Source organism: Perissodus microlepis, chromosome 7 (genome assembly GCF_051167445.1).
Source record: "Perissodus microlepis isolate ML-2025 ecotype Zambia chromosome 7, ASM5116744v1, whole genome shotgun sequence".
Lineage (NCBI taxonomy): Eukaryota > Metazoa > Chordata > Actinopteri > Cichliformes > Cichlidae > Perissodus > Perissodus microlepis.
In genome coordinates, this window is record NC_140467.1 from 33,213,979 (window position 1) to 33,234,586 (window position 20,608).

The 20,608-nt window shown below is 38.2% G+C and overlaps 1 protein-coding gene across 2 annotated transcripts in view; it reads left to right on the top strand.

The window, feature by feature from the left end:
- LOC146383463 (uncharacterized) overlaps positions 1-19,807 on the top strand; it is a 121,175-nt gene extending 101,368 nt beyond the window's left edge. Inside the window, exons 42-68 of one of the 2 annotated variants that reach the window (XM_084934721.1) lie at positions 24-77; positions 1,137-1,244; positions 1,999-2,052; positions 2,155-2,262; positions 2,526-2,579; positions 2,782-2,835; positions 4,724-4,777; positions 4,875-4,928; positions 5,394-5,501; positions 5,667-5,720; positions 5,820-5,873; positions 6,024-6,077; positions 7,090-7,143; positions 7,416-7,469; positions 7,560-7,613; positions 7,768-7,821; positions 7,988-8,041; positions 8,329-8,382; positions 8,517-8,570; positions 9,141-9,158; positions 9,438-9,491; positions 9,872-9,934; positions 10,217-10,382; positions 11,616-11,725; positions 12,616-12,696; positions 13,974-14,156; positions 15,864-19,807. In XM_084934721.1, coding sequence (XP_084790847.1) covers positions 24-77; positions 1,137-1,244; positions 1,999-2,052; positions 2,155-2,262; positions 2,526-2,579; positions 2,782-2,835; positions 4,724-4,777; positions 4,875-4,928; positions 5,394-5,501; positions 5,667-5,720; positions 5,820-5,873; positions 6,024-6,077; positions 7,090-7,143; positions 7,416-7,469; positions 7,560-7,613; positions 7,768-7,821; positions 7,988-8,041; positions 8,329-8,382; positions 8,517-8,570; positions 9,141-9,158; positions 9,438-9,491; positions 9,872-9,934; positions 10,217-10,382; positions 11,616-11,725; positions 12,616-12,696; positions 13,974-14,156; positions 15,864-16,013 — 2,013 coding nt within the window. In that variant the 3' untranslated portion in view covers positions 16,014-19,807. The remainder of the gene's footprint in view (positions 1-23; positions 78-1,136; positions 1,245-1,998; positions 2,053-2,154; positions 2,263-2,525; positions 2,580-2,781; positions 2,836-4,723; positions 4,778-4,874; positions 4,929-5,393; positions 5,502-5,666; positions 5,721-5,819; positions 5,874-6,023; positions 6,078-7,089; positions 7,144-7,415; positions 7,470-7,559; positions 7,614-7,767; positions 7,822-7,987; positions 8,042-8,328; positions 8,383-8,516; positions 8,571-9,140; positions 9,159-9,437; positions 9,492-9,871; positions 9,935-10,216; positions 10,383-11,615; positions 11,726-12,615; positions 12,697-13,973; positions 14,157-15,863) is intronic. The other variant, XM_084934722.1, reaches the window with a different exon arrangement.
- Positions 19,808-20,608: the final 801 nt, after the last annotated feature.

The window sequence follows — 20,608 nt, forward strand, 5'->3', positions numbered from 1 at the left end:
GCAGTTTTCACATTTTTCATCAGGGTCCTCCTGGCCACACAGGAATCGAGGGCCCACTTGGAAGGAAAGGAGACCAGGTCAGTGGTAACAGGACCAAAGTTGTATACCCGAAATTATAAACCTTGGACTCCATTATTGAGGAAACACTTGAAATAAAATGTCTTTATTCTCATAACAATGTCAGAGTCAGACTTGAAAAACACTTCTGCCCAATCAGAATTGTAAGTTACAGTGGTCCCTCGCTTTAACGTGGTTCACGTTTCGCAGCCTCGCTATTTGGCGGACTTTTTTGTGTGCAGTTTTCAATGTTTTTTTTTCTTTACAGCGCATTGTGTTCTGCGTCCTGATTGGCTGTAGACCATTGTCAATCAATTTCGTGCCTTGTCTCCTGTACAGTACAGAATGCGTTCAGCTTGTCAAATTTACATAAATCTTCGATTGGTAGCAGTGTGACTCTGAAGTGCTGTACTGTATGTTTGTTTTCTCCCCGACAAACACAAAAATGTCAATGAAACGTCATCACCTGCGGGTGCCTTTTTTTTCATTCTATAATACTGCACTTATTTTTCTATGAAGGTTTGAACTTTGAGAGTGTTTAAGCAAGAGAGAAAAGTGTGAAAATGTTCATGTCTGTCTGAGAAAAGTGTATAAAGTGTGTAGTGAGGGGTTTTACAACCTTAAAACATCTGTAATAATTGTAAAAAATTAAGTTGGCTACTTCGCAGATTTCACCTATTGCGTGTTATTTTTGGAACGTAACTCCCACCATAAACGAGGGACCACTGTGCCTTGTATTAATCAGTGGCACAGATGAACATTTTCTCTAATTCTTTTATTGCAACAGAAATTAAATTCACAATAAATGCGATACCTCTGTAGCTGCAGCAATACTCAGCGCCTGTTCATTAAATGCTCCATGCTGAGCAACTTTAAGAAAATGGAACAGTCTGGTCTGGGTACAGGAACCTTAAATGTGGAAGATATTAAATTACTTTTTCTTTTGGACCTCATGAAGCCAAGGAGACTTTGTTTAGTGATTTAGAACAGTCTGCAAGGGTCCAAACGTTTGATAACTAACAACTTTTTAGCCTCCAAAAGCCTGATTTCTGACTTTCCGACATTTTCCTGTTTGACAGGGGGATTTAGGACCTTGTGGGAAACCTGGTTCTAAAGGGCCACCAGGAGAGAGGGGACCTCAGGGGGAAAAAGGCCTACAAGGACCATCTGGACCAGTCGGTAAAGAGGTAAGTACAATTATCTTTTGTTTACTTAAATTATTTCAGGTGTTGAAACACATGTCCAGCTGCTGTCTCTTAAATAACAGAGTTGTTGTACCGGTGGTGATTCTTTATTTCCAGAACCCCGTTTCCTTTATTGAATCCTACAAGCATCCTGTCCAGAGTGTATTGTTGTGCAACAGATGTGCTTTTAATTATTGGTAGAATTGTGTGGCTGTGTGGCTTGTAGTTTTTGTAATCATTTCAACAATGACATCTTTTTAAATCTACATTACACCCTGAAAGCACCTCAAACAAAACAGGATGTGGCAAGATAAGTATCTTTTAATAATCTTTTTGTTGTCTGCAATACAACAGTGTTATTGTTTTTTAACAAAGTGAAGCCTGATATCTAGTTCAGCCAGCTCGAACTGTTTCCCACTCAAACCTCACTCTCCTTCCAGTTCGATGGTCTATTTAAGCAGAGAAAAATCTCCTATCCTCATGTTTTAACCCTTCCACCAACCCGGCTTTTGGGCTCGGGGGATATTTCCCTATACCTCCTCATGTCCTCATAACTATTTGCGAGAAGTCGTGCTTGAAAGCTGTAGGCCAAACTAACTGTATAATCTTTTCAAACATGAGTTTTCTGACAGATCTGATTCTTTATTACATGTAAAACATTGCCTTATGAAGAAGGAAAATATGTTGGTTTTACCTCACTGTAGGCTTCCTTGATGACTGAACCATTAAGTAACTTCTGTTCCCTCATCTTCTTCAGGGGGATGTTGGACTTCCCGGTGAAGTTGGAGATCCTGGACCCAAGGGGGAGAAGGTAAGCTTCAGTTTAGTTAAAAATACAATATATTGAACAAGCAGGCGAGTTCTCTCTGGGTGATGTTTGCAGTACCGGTCATGCTGTTGTTAATGTGTGCAGGGTGAGCTGGGACCTCTTGGTTTGTCTGGTCGAGAGGGTCCCTGGGGACCCCTCGGAGAAAATGGTGACAGGGGTCCAAAGGGGGAGAAGGGCCACTTGGGACTGATGGTGAGAATATGTGTACTCAACAGTTCGGTGGAAGTTGGATGTTACATTTTAGTACATTTTTAGTACATTTTAGTAACACTACCCACATTTCCTTCAAGCTTGTTTACAACAGTGAGATTTATTAGAGCAATTTTTAAGAGCACTGAAATGCAAAAGGGTGACACAAAGGATAGATTATCTAAGATCTATCACTGTAAATTAAACAAAGAACTTCATTCAGATTTATTAAAATCATTGGAAACTGATGTCTTCCTCTTGAACAGGGTGAACCAGGACTGATGGGTGAACTAGGCCCTGTGGGCCTGCCTGGGTTACTGGTGAGTTGAATACCAGAATGTAGAGTATTGATGCTTTTGATATGCTGCTTAGAGTGCTTTTTGAATTAACCTGTATTGAATAGTTTATAGCTGTGACTGATATTTAATGACACACAGTTGGCTTTTTCCCTCACAACTCTGCAGATTGCAAACTGATGTTAATGTGCAGCTTTATTGTGCTGTGATTCTTTTCTCATTTCAGGGAATGATAGGTCCTCCGGGACGTCCAGGTCCCGATGGACCTGAGGGAGAGAAGGTAACAAAACAGTTTCTCATAAGAGTCACAGTGCTGTTAAGATTTATATAGTACATAATTCCAAATAAGAATTTTAAGCGTGCCCTCTAAGAATGTTTTTTCACGACGTTTCAGCAAACTTTTGAAGTGCTTTTCATTATGCACAATGAAGTCAAGCCTAAAAGGAGGCTCAGACTCAGAAAGACACTTCAATTGGTTTATTTTTACTGTGATGCGGGGTTAATGGACGAGTCGTAATAAAGAAGATGGTCTGCACTGGCAGGCAGGAGTTAGGCAATAGCTGTAGGCAGACTCGTTTCATCAGTCAGGGATAATCTGAGGCTCAAACCCAATAGTCTAGCAGCTTGATGAACGCCGTTATCACTTTGGTAGGAAAAGCCAGCTTAGATGCACAGCTGCTCAGTAGAGTTACTGAAGGGCAGGTGTGAATGATCAGTAGTCTGCTGGAGGGAATGAAGCCTCGTACCTGGACAAACAAACATGGAAAGAGACTAAGGACAACAAGGGGAAAGAGACCTGGCACTAGAGGAACATATATACATGCTGCATCAATGAGTCAGTCACAATTTACAGAATATGTTCTTTCTGAATTCACAGCTCATGTTATTTTCAGCCCAAACAGACTAAGGGCAGGGTAGGTTTACTCACAATATGCTATCTATACACTGCCTCAGTACATTTCACCCCAAAATTCAGTTTATTTGAGTAATGTTGAGTTTTGGAATGGTTAAGCGTACCGTGCCAAGGGGTGGGCTTGTGCGCTGTTCAGTTGGACACTGCCACAGCACACATCTAGTGCCTGAGTACAGACGTTGAAGATTTTTTCAACATCAGCTGCCTCTGAGTAGCACAACTGAAAATTGCTGTTAAATAATAAATACATCTATAGGGCCACCCCTGTTTTTCCACAAGTAACCTTAAGGTGAGTAGAATCCTCAGCTTTAATGTGCTTTGGCTCTTCTTTTTTTTTTTTAGGCTGACAGTCATAGTTTAATGAATGAATGATAATTTCTGCTTCGTACATGGTTGGCTGAGAGGACCTTTTCCTTACAAGGAAAAAACTGACCTGTTTTTTTAATCAACATATTCTTTATTTACAGTACAGAGGCCTGTACTATGAGGCAGGATTTTAGCTGATGAGCATCAGTAATAAATATAGATTCTTAAATGCAACTTTATTCCTTATTTTTTTCCTACATCTCTTTTATAAGTCTCCTTCATCAGGCTGCGGACAACATTTAACCTTTTATAGGGCACTATAATATTTAGTTCCTTCTATGACCACCCTATAAAGGATTAATGTTTAAATCAATCCAGTTTAATCCAAATAAATGATTTGCTGCAAAATTCATCTCGTCTTTTTTTTTTTTTACAACAGTGGTGGCTTTTACTGCTATACCGTTTATGTTTTTGCCTACTGGTGGTGGTCAGAGGGCCCGGTGGCGCCAGTGTCCGGCACATACTGACTGAATGTAGTGTAAAGCGCTTTGGGGTCCTTAGGGACTAAGTAAAGCACTATACAAATGCAGGCCATTTACCATTCTTTATAGATTTTTAATAATCACCATTTGATGAGTAGGTGACACTCATAGGGATCATTTTCTATGGAAGAACAGTCACATGATCTCTAAAAGTCCTGTTTAGATTGGCCGTATGCTGCCAACACCACCCCTTTCATGTGAACTGGGGAAACCCCGAGTTAAATTAGCACATTGATAACCAGCTAAATGTGATCCTGTATCCTGATCAGTGAAGTGAATCCAGATAACAGAAAGCTACCCTGGGTATGCTGAACGTATTTCTGGTATAGAGCCCAGAACCTGCAGAGCTCTGTTTAAAGAAATGCTTAAGCAGTGATTTGAAAAGGTCTTCATCCATGTCTCTCTAGGGCGAGCATGGGCCCGTAGGAATTACTGGACCGCCGGGTTCAGCAGGCCCTCAGGTAAACTTTTTATTCCTTTTAATATTTTTTTTAACTTAGTGTGTAGAACATATATACATGTAAAATTAAATTTGCTTTCTCTTTCTCATGTTTCTAGGGGATAATGGGGTCACGTGGTGTCAGAGGAGATCCTGGGAGGCTCGGACCACCTGTAAGTGCCTTCTAGTATCAGAAAGTTGTTTCAAAGTTTCAAACTAATATTTCAGCGTTGTGCTACTTTCTGTTCTATCCCAGCAAACATCAGTCAGTTAAGTGTTTGAGTCAGAACTTTATTATCAAGTAATTTAAAGAAAGGTCGAGCAGAATACTACAACAGTCAAAATTTTTATTATGATCTTTAAAATAAATAATCGCCAAAGTAATTTAATAAACGCCTTTGACCACTGAAGTACCTGCAGGTGTTCAAGATGTACTGTGTACAAGAGGTGTACTCAGCGCAGTTCTTTAGTTGACCTGGCATCTAATTGTATACAGAATTATACAGAAGCATTCTACTTCAAAATCACATTCTCTTATCTTATCTTATGTTAAATGTAATCAGATTTGAAGGGCAAGGAAAAATCAAAGATGTTACTAATATGTCACGAGACTTGTACCACATTTGTGACTCCTGCAGGGTCCAGTAGGACATGCAGGACCAAAGGGACACGAGGGAAGTAAAGGAGAACCTGGGAAACTGGGATTCAAGGGAGAGCCAGGACCTCCAGGCTCACCAGGGGAGCCGGTTAGTTTGATTTAGGTCTTATATGTATACTCCACTGTATAACATTTATTAAAATATAATTGTGCGTTGCCATCTTAATAATAACATTAAATCTAAAAACTGCATCTGTCTATAATATATGACCTCTTAAAAACATCCTCATGTTAATATTGATCACTTGTGCAGGGCGATGATGGTCTTCCAGGAATTCAGGGTCCTGAGGCTCTGCCGGGGTTAGAGGTGAAAACCAAACCACTATTTTGAATTGTAAAGACTGCACTTTTCCTGCTTAACAGCCCTGACTTTATAACTTCTCTTTCTATCTTCTCTTTTCTTTAGGGGCCTCCTGGAGAGGTGGGACCCCAGGGCCTCCCAGGTCCTATAGGTGTTCCTGTGAGTGCAGTTTATAGCATAAAGTCACTATAGATGATGAAAACATGCCAGCTTGTTTAAAATTATTGTTCCTGGTTACAGAGTGTACACACGATGTGTTTGTGTGCCTGAAAAAAAGCCGCTAATGAGAAAAAAAAATTGTTCTTGCAGGGAGTTCAAGGAAGACCGGGACCTGAAGGCAAACAGGGCATGAAGGGGGAGAAGGTACAATTATCATCTATCTTATCTATCTATTCTATCTAATCTACCTATCTAATCTGTCTAATCTATCTAATCTATCTCAGCTAGCAACAAGTGCACAAAACACTAAAGAGGCCCTACTAATGTGTTGCACAAAATGCAATATTCAGCTGCACCCACACAGGAAGCATTTTGCAGCAATATGGTGACCACAGAACACAGAAGATGAATGACATTTGATAACTTAAGCAACTATGGGCAACAAAATGATGATTCCAGCAAGAGTCACATGACAGGGTAGTAACCTGGAATGCCTATAATTACCTTTCAGCTTTAAAGTAATGCGCAACAAGTTTCATGAGACATTTGTCTATTCTTATGATTCCTCATAAAAATGGACAAAATGCCTATATCTTCTTTACTGTCACCTTTGGGTGCCATATATCTGAGTGTATATACATTCTTGGCTTTTGTGTCTGTGAAGGTTCTCAGTCATCCAGGTCATCGTAGTCTAAGGAGCTTGGAAAGAAAAAAGCGTCTGGACTTCTTTAAGTTGCTTGAAGACATTTCACCTCTCATCCGAGAAGCTTCTTCAGTTCTAAGGTCAAATGGTGGAGAGTCCCAGATTTAAACCCAGTGGGAGTTTCCCCCCAAAGAGGGAAAAAGGACCCCCTGATGATCCTCTACCTAATCACATGAGCCAAGGTGTGAAAACGGGTGTGGGTCACAATCAGCCAGGGTTTTGGGTGAGCTCATTGTGAAACCTGGCCCCACCCTATCATGTGATTTCCTGAGGTCAGATGGCCCAGGGTGTGAGTGGGCGTTAAGGCATCTGGGAAGAGATCTCAAAACTGGATTATAGATGGTAGACAGTTGGTGTCATAAGCCACCGCCTCTGCTCAAAGATGGTCGCTCACAGTGGACATAAATGGCTTCTTTCACTCCTCTTTCAAACCATCTGTCCTCTCTGTCCAAAATGTGAATTCTTGGCTTTTACTTTTCAAATAACTTTCCCACTTTGTGTTGTGCTCCACAGGGAGAAGAAGGCAAGACTGGTTCACCAGGGAAGAGGGGTCATGTTGGAAGGAGGGTAAGGTCAACGAAAGGTTTATGTAATGTAAGGCTGTAGCGCCATAGTTTAGTCATTTACATGCTAACAAGCAAAATATTCCCCGTGTGACTGTGGGAGGAGGAACAAATTCTCTGGGAGTTATGTTGAGAAGAGTATCCACTGTATACAAAGTGACTGGAAATAGCTTTAAGGATGTAACAGTGAGTCCACAGTTGTGATGAAGCTAAGATGATCTCTATATTATCAATATTATTATTTTTCTTTTTTTATCATGGCGTATTCATCCTCAGGGAAAAAGGGGAAAGGCTGGAGTCAGAGGGCCCAGGGGAGAGAGAGGACCAAAGGTGGGAACACAACTATATGCTTTGTGTAACCCCTACAGTTGGTTTAAATATGAGATATGACCTAACAGTAGACTGTGCTTTATTGTTTAGGGTGAAAAGGGAGACACAGGACCGGTGGGGCTCCCTGGATGGTCAGGACTCATTGTAAGTGAATTTGTGCACCTACCCATCCATACATCATTGTTGAAATTGCTTCTTCATTGGTCTACCACATTCAGTGAGTTGGAGACAAATGGATGATTTTAACAAATACGATGCGTTTATTTTTATGTGATGTGTTTTTGTGTTCTTTACCAAGGGAATCCCCGGCTTACGTGGAGAGTCAGGTGATCAAGGTCAAAGGGGTGAAAAGGTAAACAAGTAAAAAGATAACTAAGACCGACTACAGTACTGTTCGAAAGTCTGGGGTCATCCCTTAGTTCTTTATGTTTTGCTTCCAACTACTTATTCAGGCTTTCTAAAGGTCTTTCAAAGTGTCTTTCATCCTGTCTGTTAACATATGTTTCATATCTTCTTAGGGTGACAAAGGAGACATGGGACTGCCTGGACTACCTGGAGTTGATGGCATGAAGGTAGGAGCAGTTAACAGATTTAAAGAGAAAAACTGTCGTAAACAAAACAAACAGGATCATTTAACTTGTAGTCTTTTGTGGGATGTAAATGACTGTTTAATATGTTTGGATATATCAAGATAATTTGGAAAATAACAAAAGGAAGACGAATGCCAAATGAGATTCACATAGTGGTTCATTCTGATCAAAGAGCGCTCATCCAGGTGGTTCTGGTTTTTATTTACTGGGGCCATTAAAAACACTAGAAACATTACATCACTGCTGCTTTGGGATTTTCCTTTTTTTAGGGTATCCGTGGTCCTGTTGGATTGCCTGGTCCAGAGGGTCCAAAAGGGGAACAGGTACACAAAAAAAAGACTGCAGCATTGTTAGCTCTCAGGTTTAGAGCCTTGAATTTTCCCATGTGTAACTGTGTTTAAATGATGTTAAAGACTGACTGATGTTTATGTTTCTCACTATACTGATGTTGTCTTAGGGAAACATTGGTCTGCCAGGGCCCAGGGGCATGTCAGGGATGCCTGGATTGCCTGTAAGTATTATCTCTCTCTAAATCTTTAATATACTTTTGAGTATGGCAAGCTTATGCAACATCTTTTATTCATGATACATTTTTTCAGCCCTCTTTAACTGTTGTATTTTTCTTTTTCTGTTTGTCATTTTTCCCCCTCTGATATGCAAAGTTTAGTCAGGAAGATATATCTTGGACTTTTTCAATATTTTATGTTTTCAATTCAAGAATTTCACATGTTTTGCTCAGACACTTTTTGCCAGGGTATGTCTGAAAAATGAAGACAAATGTTATTGTTTTATAATACCCCTGCAATTTCTGCATAAAGGCAGACTGCTATCTGTTAGCCTACCCTGTTCTTCAGCTACCAGCCTGTGAAATCAATCATCATTCAGAAGCACTTTATAACTGTTCAACCCACTGTGTCTTAAGGAGAAAAAAATGTCCATTGACTAAGATTATAAAATCAGCAAGGGTACAGGTGACAGGCTCTTAATGCAGCTGATAAAAGCAGTCGGAAGTCGATAAATGCACTTCATACTGAAAAATCACACTAATGCCCTTTTCTTCCCCTGTCCTCTGTTCTTGCAGGGTTTGTTTGGATTAAAGGTATGAAATCATCACCTCCAGCTCTCTTGTTCTTCTATATCAAACACTCTTCAGCTCTTACTCACCACTCTGTGAAGAAAATGGCCTGTTCCCCCTTTTTTAAGTGACTCACATAATCATAAAGATGTCACACTTGGAAGTTGGCAGTCTAATGCGATCATGCAGCAGTCTTTATTTCCTTATCGGTGTATGTGATAATTAACAGTTTGATATTGCCATGTGGAAGAGTACGCAATTGTATTGTTATATTGTTGCTATTATATATAATTCTCCCTGCAGGGATTGAAAGGCTACCAAGGTCTGCCTGGTCCACCTGGCAGGAAGGGGCTGCCGGTAAGTCTACAACAGATGGGTAAAAAACACTAGGTTATCATGTTTGCTCTAACAATGCAAACAGTTTTCTGTCTGTTGCAATACCTGGGTGCAGGGCTTTCCCATCTTTCCTACTTCATCTGATCTGGGTGGAGTAGAAACTGTGTTTGCCCCAAATTTGCTCTCATGGGTTAGCAAAGCTTGTTTGGAAAGCTTGAAACAAAACCCAAACAAGGGTGTACAGTTTAATTCTAATTACCCTGAATTACATTATACTAAGATATTATAACAGAATTATTCACAGTTATGTCAAATGATTGATATAATACTTTTTTTAATCTATTTTGGCTAGTTTGTAATAGTTTAGGTTTAGTCATTTGAAGATTAATCTTGTGTTTTAGGGTCCACCTGGCATTCCCGGACTTCCCGGAAAGTCACTGAACATGACCTTGTCTCAGCTCAAGGCAAGTAGTTTCTAAACTGTATTGCCAATTATATGTTGGAATTGTTTTCTGTTACGAAATATTCGATTAAAGTTGCATATTAAAAAACATTTCTTTCCAACAACTGGAAACAGTATGTGTTTAAAAAAGAAAGACAGAAATTAAAGATATAGAGATATAAAGAAATAAGAATTTTTTAAAAACCCCTTCATATCAAAATCATTATTTTTCATTAAATTTACATGGGCTCTAAACATTAAACTTGACCGAATCATATTCTCCTCATTGTCTTCCCATATCCAGGACCTCATGTACATGTCAGATAAGCCCAGCTACCTTCTGATCCAGACGTTGCTGGATACTCTTCAGGAGGAGCTTCGGCTGCTTTTGGATCCTCCTGATGGCAGCAAAGAGCATCCAGCTACTACCTGTCTGGAGCTCTGGCTCTGTCACCCTGAATACAGCAGTGGTCAGTTACTGAAACTTTAAAGTAAACACTAAAGCAACACTGAACGATTGTGTAAGGGGGATCCCCAAGCTAGATGGAGTAAAAAAAGGGTTAAATGAGTGTGTCCTGCTCCATTACAGCTTTGTGCTATAATAGAATAGATTTACAGAATAGAATACATTTCAGAGGAAAAATGAAAAAAGATTAGTTTATTTTTCTCTTATTTGGTTTTGAGTAAAAGCTAAAGTGAGGCTTTGTAGATGATTGACCTGCATATTCTCTGTGTAGTGTGGTTCAGCGTGTGGTTTAGGCCATCTAAACCAGAACTTCACCTTACAACAAAGCGTCCGTCTGTTTCAGTACTTCTAAAATAATTTGAGTCATATAATCAACAAGCAGAATCTACTAGGTTCACCTCCACCTCTTTCCCAAGGTCAGCTCTGATAGGCTCCCTGTGCTCATAGTTGGATAAGCTTCTTAAGATTATGGATTAAACCTATTTATACTATTTATACATACATATTGTTATTAGAGCAAAACCAGTTGAAGTGCTTTGGTTTTAAACATTACCCCTGTACTTCACCTACCTCTGAAGCATGGAGAGTAAGTAGCCTTGTGAAATGTTTGCATTTATTTAGGCTCATTTAACACAGATGGTAGATTTAAATTCTTGTCTTGCTGTTTAGGTTTTACTGCCACTTTGCTAAGAGTCCCTAAGTGCTGATATCAAGTCTCAAAATCAATTTGTTTCAAATAGCATCACCCAGTAAAATGCATGAATTCTTTTCCCAGCAGCATTGTGTATATAGATAAATGCTTTGTTTTAAAATAAATGTTATTTTCCATTTATGACTTTTTTTCCTTTGAAGAGATTATTTTATATAACTTTATTTTATCTATTTTATCAGCATATAATATATTGACAAATAATTCAACCTTATTGTATATGTTGGTACATATATTAAGGTATATTTGTATATAAATGATAATGAATATGGGTAATTCTATTTGACTATCAAAGATCCAAATTTGCAGATCATCAGCAATCCTGTTGCTTGTTGCCACGGGGATATTAATAGTTCACAGAAGACATATTTTTACACTCCAGCCTCTTTAATGCTTTCCTTTTACAGGCCAGCATGTTGAAGTTCTTGTGCTCCCTGTATTTCACTGCCTTTACTGTCAGCATGGAGCATACTGTAATACTTTGATCCCTGGGTTTCTCATTCATTTCCTGCTAACCTTTCTGTACAGGAATGTATTACATTGACCCCAACCAGGGCAGTCCTGCCGATGCCCTGCTGGCTTACTGCAGCTTCTCTTCCACATCAAAACAGACCTGCCTTCATCCTCAAGACTCTCAGGTATAAAGACATCAGCAGAGAAAGTCTGCAGGAAATTGTACCTCTGAATCAAGGACATGGCCACTATCATTTAATGTATTTGTATTGTAGGTGAATCGTCATTCACCTCATGCTTCTGCAGTAGTGACTTTAACTTGAACCTGTATCTTTGTCTCTAAACAGGAAATTTCTTTTGCACTTTTACACTTTTTCTCCTTTTTTCAACTTAAGTGTGAACAGTTATGAAGCTATGAGTGGGAATAACGTAGTAATAAGCACTTAAAAATGTTTGATTTGCTAATTTCACTGCTGAGATCTTCTGTACCCTAGAAATGGTCACATTTGACAATTCCAAAATTTCTTGTTTCTTATATAAAACTAAATTCAATGAGCTACATCAAATATATTAGATAAAATGTATTCAACTAAATTTGCATGTCACCCCTCATTTATTAAATGTTTCAAATTTAATCTGTTTGCATCAGTCAGAGGTATGCATGAAGAAAACTAAGTTGTCTGGTTGCAGGAAGGAATGAAGCAATGCATGGCTAAATTACTTTATATTCATCTGAAGGGTATCAGGTCATGTAAAGGACAGAAACTATTATTATTCTCATTGTATTGTGTTTTCCTGGTTTCATGGTTGGTTCAGTCTGTTTAAAACCACAAAACACACTCACCTTTCACCCTATCTACTCTAATATAGTCCAGCCTACATAAATAATTGACTCACTCAACCAAAGAGAAATGTGAATTGGTTTCGGTTAGCATGAGTCGAATACTGCTTTAGTCATGTCTAAGCAGCATGGTAATTCAGGATTTCATTAGCAACAGTCTGAAAACGCTGACTACGTAAAAGTGGGACATACATTCAGTTTGGGAAATTGTGCCTTCTTTTCATCTGCCTACAGCTGCCAATGAAAGCTTGGATGGAGGACTTTTCCGAGGAAGGATCTTTTCAGTGGCTCAGCAAGCTGGATCAGGGATTTCAGGTGAGTGAATACCTCTGGGTGGCACTGCCAAAATTAAACATTAATTCTAGGGCCTGGGTTCTGCTAGGCAAGAAGTTCTTGGTGATACATTTATAAAGTTGGCTAGATGAATAAAATGGGCAAAAGTTTCTAAAGTGGAGAAAATGTACTCTCACTTTATTAGGTAGACATGTTCAACTGCTTGTTAACACAAATATCTAATTAGCCAATCATGTGGCAGCAGATTAATGCATGTAGACATGGTCAAGACGACCTGCTAAAGTTCAAACCAAGCATCAGAACAGGGAAAAGAGACACTGCTAATGACATGGTGTCATGTATATGTAGTGGAGATGAGGACCCAAATGCGCGCTCACAGATCGACAGAACAAAAAATGAGCCATTTATTTGGACTGTTGACCAAAATACAAAAGATGAAACACAAAAATACAAAAGGGAACTAAAAAAGGCTACTTACAGAAACCTAAACTGGGAATAAACACTAGGGAAAACACCACTGAAGCTGGGAAACACAAGGCAAAAAACATCAACTGATGCTCTGTTGTATATATAGACGGCAACTACATATTTCTAAAAGGGTGACCGGGGGACTGGAAATAGAAAATAGGGGAAAACGAGACACAGCTAAACAGAATCAAAACAGACGAGATAAAAGAAACAAAACTCTAGACGACAAACAAGGAACCACAACCTCCCAACAACAAACAGGAAGTGAGATAACTAAATGGGGAAAACACAGACATGACTAGACTAAATACAAGGGAAAAGACACAAGAGGATGAAACACTGGGAGAAGAGCTAAAGTCTAAAGCATGGATATCAAAATAAGGCCCTGGGGCCAGAGTCAGCCTTCTGAAGACATTCGTTGCCATCAAAGATCATTTGATGCCTTTCTTTTTGTTAAATAAAAATGTATTTTATGCTTGAGTAAATAAAACACCCTCTAAAACACTGATATTCAGTTGTTACTGGACACATATACATTGAGTTCATCGAACTTGATTTGCTGAAACAGTCGCCTCCTGGAGCTGGGACTGCAGGTTCCACTTGAGCTTGTAAATATGGTTGGAAACCAAAATAATGATCTAAAATAGGCTAAACAGCTGGAAACACCTCACATTACACAAAGAAAACAGGAGATGATAACAATAATAATAATGCATTTATATTATCACACATATAATTAATGTATTTTTTTTTTCAGTTTTCCTTTTATTTAGTGTCTTTGGCCTGATTTATAATAAAGCCTTTCTGATAACTCTAATATGTTTTTATAGTTTTATTATCAAGGTGCTAATGTGGTCCAGATGCGCTTTCTGAGATTGCACAGTGGCACAGCTTTACAGAAGGTTACCTACTCCTGCCATCCAGGACACAGACTGGGCCCGGCCTACCGAGATGTCAAATTCCTCACTGACTCAAGGACACAAAGTTACCTCGGAGCAGTTCAAGATTGTGTGGTATGTAACAGAACTACTGAAAAATATCTTCCTATTTTACTTTTTTTCACCTCCTTTTTGCCAGATTTGCAAAAGGTTGGACAGATTAACTCAACATGGGCAGGGTGTAGAAGGACATAAAGCTCTGTTAATCCAAGATAGTTTGGAAGGAATTCCCAAAGGCCCGAAATAAAAATTAAAAAATTAAAAAGTGAGAAAAATATCTGGCATCTGTATAAATGTAGTAGTTATCTGTAAGAGGAGTGAAGATATTTACCACCTTTATACAAAACAAAAAATAAAATACTGTGTACTGTACTGAATATCCTGAATCTTTTATATATAAGTAAATGGCATGTGGTTTGTGGAGCTCAATGTGCAAAAAATATATACAGTTTTCAAAAATCATGACTTGCTTATTAAACAAAGAAAAAAAAGAAGAAAAATAGTTTCATGTAAAATGGCATAAATGTGTCAGTCTGCTATCAGTTTGTGACTGAATGGGGTCAAGTTGGCAATTACATGCAATCTTTTTGTGAGAACACAGTGATTAACTGTGATTGAATCTGTATCGATCTGCGTATACAGGAATTTACATTAGCTAATTAGATTTAAAGTACAGCCAAAGCCTCACAGATTTGAGACAGAAATTCCAAAAAACCTTCACAAATAGGAGTTTGGTTACTGCAGTCGTATTGAAGCTGTATTTTTTGGTCCTGTTTATGTGCGTACATGTCATTCTGTCACTCCGTGTGTAAACACAATACCTTTAAAAGTTTTAAATAAATTCTGATACAGCTTTGTTCAAGTGTACAGTGGGGTCATGTTAACAATCCGTTCAAAATTGGCTTACAACCTTCAAGGTCAACTTAATGATTTATTGGTTGAAACTTGGCAAAAGGTTTAATAACTTAGAAACTATGATTCTTACAGGTGTGGTGTGTCAACATATAGAAAGTACCATGTAAAGATTTCAATTATTATGTCACATTTGACCTCAAGGTCAATAGGTTGACCTAAAAGATCAAAGTGATAATAACGCTATATCAAGTATTTTAAAAGTATTTTAAAACTTACAGTCATTGTTTATATTGACAACATATAGGTGTATAGGGAATGATATATGAGGATTCTAAATATCGCAATATTTTATCATGACTTTGTTCTGTACATTACAGTTACAGGTTATAATCATTTAAAAACACAACAGTTTGAATACATGTACAATGACCCTGAATAAGATTTACTTTGGGTTTTTTTTTTAAAAACAAAGTAAACTTCCTGATCAAAAACTTTTTTTCACTTAATATTTATGACTAAACATTTAAGTGAATTTTACTAAACAATTAAATGAATGCTACAAATATAATATATTCACATAAATAAAAAGAGTAAAAAAAATATTTATATTCAAAATGATATCAGGTAATGGGTTTCAACAGGGAAAATAAGAAAAGGCTGCACTTTGCACTTTTTAATGCACTAAAAGTGCATTTCAATACTATTTCCTTAAAAGTAAATATTGGTCCGAGACTGAGCTGTGTGGGTGGGGGGTTGCGCTCTCGCAGTTATTCTTGTTTCTTCGATCATAACACAGAGAGTTTATGTATGTATGTATACCATTTATGTATATTCAATTCAAGAGAAAGAGAAACTTATCTAAAGCTGATCTCTACTTAGGGTTTACTACTGTAAATGTTCAAATGTAATCTATTTTTTGTTTATCAGCCTGGAGAGGAGATGGAGTCTGGTCCTCGGGAGTCTGTGCTGGAGTTTGAGGACCTACATCTCCTTCCTCTGAGAGACGTGGCACTAATGGGAGGAGGAAACGCGACATACCAGTTTGGCCTCACTGTTGGACCTGTGTGTTTCAGCTAGAGGTGGGAGAAACTGTACCATCCCGGAAGACTCTCAGGTCCAGGACACAAACTCTGTTTAAATCATGGACAAGTGGAACCTTCCAGTCTGTGAAGTTTTTGCTTCTTTATCCTCTAGTGTTGGAGGATTTTATCCCTCAAGTTCAGTGACTTTGTATGACTGAATCTTTGAGGCCAATAGTGCCCCCAGGCTTTTTTTCACGGAGAAGGCAATTTCGTTTACAGAGACATTAAATAATTTAAGTGTATGGTTTTTTTTTTTTTTTTTTTTTACAAGCATCCTTTATACAGTTTTTTGTTATGCAGTTATGCAGGGATAGTGTTACAGCTTGCTCACTGTATATATAAAACGTCAGACTGTCCTCGCTGATGTCTATAACAATGTGTTCTTTACAGGGACACGGCTTCTGGTGTCCCATAGGCCTGTAAAGCTCTCACTGTAAATCCACTATTCTAGTACTGTAAGTGAACCTAGGTGTCATTTTTCTCAAGGTGCTAATTTTATTCAAAAGACCACCATTTATTTAATACAAAAATCAATAGAAAGGGACAGTTATGTTACTTGATTTTACCTGTCTGTTGTCAACAAGACCAACTGTCTTCATCTCTTGAAATACAAATTATTGTTTATTGTTTTCAATGTTTAATGTTGCTATGTTTTTTTTGTTTTCTTTCTTTAAATTTGTCTCAGGTATGACTACACATGTTGGCACTGAATCCGATGTTGCCACTCTGTTGTCCAGTTTTGTAGTTTGGCCTTTAAACCAAACCTAGAAAATCTTGATTTCAAACATTGGATAAATACACATAATCCAACAGTGATTTGCTAATGGTAAATGAAAACACAATATGTGATTGTCCATCCCTCATCTTGTAGCTAGAGATACTCACCAGAGAACTAAATGTGATGCAGCACAAGAAAAGACCAAGTATCATGGCTGTGCACAGAAACAGCCAAGGAACAACCAGACTTTCTAATATTTCCCATGTTTATGATCACTGCCTGCAAATATCTCTCAAAACAATATCTGTGAAATGCATTTTATTCAAGAGTTTAATATGCATAACTTTGCATATAAGCAACACACAGTTTTGGTCCACATGCTCATCCAGCAAAGCTCTCGGCTACGAGGGGAAAATCCTCACTCAGCACAGCCGTATGGGGTGAGCTGGCCAGCCAGCCAGTGAAATGTCATCTCGGTTGTGGGCAAAAGACCTGCAACTGACAAATAAAGGCTATCTCATCTCATCTCATCTCAAATGTGGCCCTTTAGCGATGCTGGTGGCTTTTCTGACTTGTGGCGGTAACGCTGTGTGGCTTGTGATCCATTGGCAGTCGCTACAAGTGACTGTTAATCTATTTGCATCATTACTGAAGTAGAATAATTTACAGAACGGATACAATTTCAAATAGAAAATAAAGATAGATAAATGTTTTTGGACGCTAATATAGAAGTTTTTAAATTTTAGGAAACCAAAACCTTAAAAATCTTGGACAAATGTGTATTTCTCCACAGCTGAAAATAGCTGGAAAAAAAGTAATTATTAACTCCAGATTCATTTGTGGTTGTGCATAGTATCATGGTGGCGTAAAAACTGTAGCGCCCGTATGTCTCAGGTAATTCCTCAAAGTTTTTTTTCTAACAGAATTCCACTTCAGTTTAGAGAAAAGCATGATTGGTGTAATGACAGTTCTTCTTTTGGCTGCTTAGGTGTCACCCCAGTGGATCATCTTCCTCCATCTCTAGCTCTCCTGTCACAGCAACCCTCTGCATGTCCTCCTCCACTATATCCATGAACCTCCACTGAGGTCAACTTCTTTTCCTCCTGCCTTCAGGAGCATCTTCAACATCCTTTGTCCAGTGTCCCTCCTTTTCACATGTCCAAATCATCTCAGCCTCACCTCTCTAACTTTGTCTCCAAACCGCTCAACCTGAGCTATCTTTCTGATGTACTCATTTCTAATCACGTCCATCCCGGCAAAAATCTTAACATCCTCAAATCCTGAAATCTGCCCCCCCACCCACCCTTCTGCCTTCTGTCATCTGTCTTTCTGTCAGTGCCACCATCTCCAAACCATGCATCATAGGTTTCACTACCACGACCATTACATTTTGAGAAGATGTTTCCGCATCCAATAACTAGTAGATAATTAAGTAAATAAACAAATTAGTAGTACATTTTGAATTGGGTCACACCTTTGAAACCATACAGGAGAAAAAAAACTAAATTGTCAGACAAAAGTGGGTAATAATCCAATACAGTTTAGCATCACATAGACTGCATGCAATGAAAGCCTGCAAAGACATGACTGGTCAATGCAACTACAAGTGGAAACCAGAGCTTTCAGTACCAATCCCTTGGTACATTCTAAATATTCATATAGAGATTACCAGCCGTATTAAAGTTAATACTGGTTTCCAGCTCCATATTTGTAATTCATGTGCTTTACGACAGCAGCTTTGCATGATTCACAGTTGGAAAAAAATCCTTATTTACCTGACACTGATCCTTTGTGCAGCCTCAAACAGACTGTTTTGATTCCTTTCCCTTTAAGCCAGCTTTGTTGTGATTGGCTGTCCCTTGCAAACAGAATGTTCTGACAGCAAGTGGGTGGGTCTTCAGTGCTCACATCCAGAGCTTTGACTCAAAAATGACCATATTAATATTTATTCTGTCTTTGACATCACAGATCCAGTATAAGTAAAAAAAACAAAAAACAAAACGTAATCTAACCATTTACAGCTCTCTCTAACACGTAGACCTTTTTTTTTAAGAAATTACCATTTAATTCAAAAAAATTGAATCCACACTAGGTCTAGAAATATCCTGATTATCTAACTTACTGTTTTCCTCCATTTTCTTTAATGTCTTGGACAAAAAACTGCTGGAATCTGACAATCTGTCACATTTTAAATAAATGTTTCATATCCTTCTCCCCCACACATGTAGTCCTACATCAGAGTTTTTACCCTTTTAACATGGGAAATGTGACATTCAACCATGTGAGAAGTGTTATGCAAACCAAAAAGTGAGACTAAACACATATAACCAGTAGTAGAGTAGTACCCTGACCCTGCTAAGATTCTTTGACTCACTGTTAAACAAAATGACCCACTTAGCTTTGAGAAATTTCTGTTTACCTGAATTTCTTCCTTATTCAGTCTGCAAAGTGCTTGGGTCCAGTGGCAGGAGGAAAATCTCATAGCTACTCTGCAGAATTTGTGCTTGTGTCCCAGAGTCGGTCAGCTGTGAGTGATGAGCAATGTGCTGCAAAGTGTGCACGGAGAGTAAGATGTCAGGGAGTTGGTGGTGAGAGCCCAAACAACATCAGTCCAACTGGAGAACTAAAAAAAAAACATAATTCTCAAACCAAAGTCTGCCGGGAACCAGAGAGCCAGAAGTCAACCAGATGAATTACAATTAAACATCTCAGTCACATTTGTTTCATTCTGGCTTTGTGTTAAATATGTAATATTTTCTTTTTTGTATTTAGATTTTATAATAGCATTTTATATGATTGCCTTAGCTGGCTGAGACTGATCATTCTTACTTTGCTTGTTTTGTAAAATTATCACTCTTAAAAATATGAAACAAAATGCTGGGCATCTAACTTGTGTGATCCCTCCATCAACTTGTTCAAAGTGTGTCAGCTGAATTAAAAAAATACATATACATAATCAAATATTGTCTCAGTTCAATTTTATTATTGTAAGTTTTGGAATTATTTGGTCAGTGAAAACCATCCAACATATTTTGAGTGTTTTTGATGAAACTAAGGTAGGAAGCTATAATTTTTTGATATATGATAGTGTTAGAGGACTTACTAAACAAACGTATCTGACTTGACAGCATTAAAAAAGTGAAATTAAATGTTTAATAATTTTTGTGCTCAACCAAACAGTTGATTTGTCACTTTGTGGTGCTAATGCTAACATAACCTAAATGTTATTAAAATTGATTATTTGCCATAAAATCAGCCCACTGGACCCATTTTATTTATCCATTGCTGTTGATAAATTACATTAAGTGTTAGCACAGCAAGAATATGCTGAAATAATTTCCTCAGTAAGTAATTTTTGTAACTTTCCGAGTTAATATTAGTAAATATGGTAAAAATCAAGAGTAACATGTGGAAATCACAAATATCACAACTAATTACCGTTTGACCAAATTATAGTAGCTGGTAAATTAATATTATTAAGCTGTCAAAATTATAATTTCATGTTTAACTAGTACTATATGGACGCTAAGCAGTTAAAAGTCACATGCTCCTGTGGCAGATTTGTGAGCGGTGTCTCATGATATCATCCACCTTCAACCACAGTGTGTTTGAGGTCATGGTTTCATATGAAGCCAACAGGGCTGGCACTCTCCACCAGTATATTGCTAACAAACTAGATGAGTGGGGCTTTAAATTGTTCTGCCAAGCAAGTTCATCTGGCATCATCCACGACTTGCTGCTGTATCAAGGGGGATCTACATTCTTCAATGCTCCCCTCAGTGAAAAGGAACAGAAGCTACCTCTAAGGGGCCAAAGTTGTAGAAATCACTATGCAAAAGAACCTGAGGTCTTCACAAGTTTCAGCTTGGTCC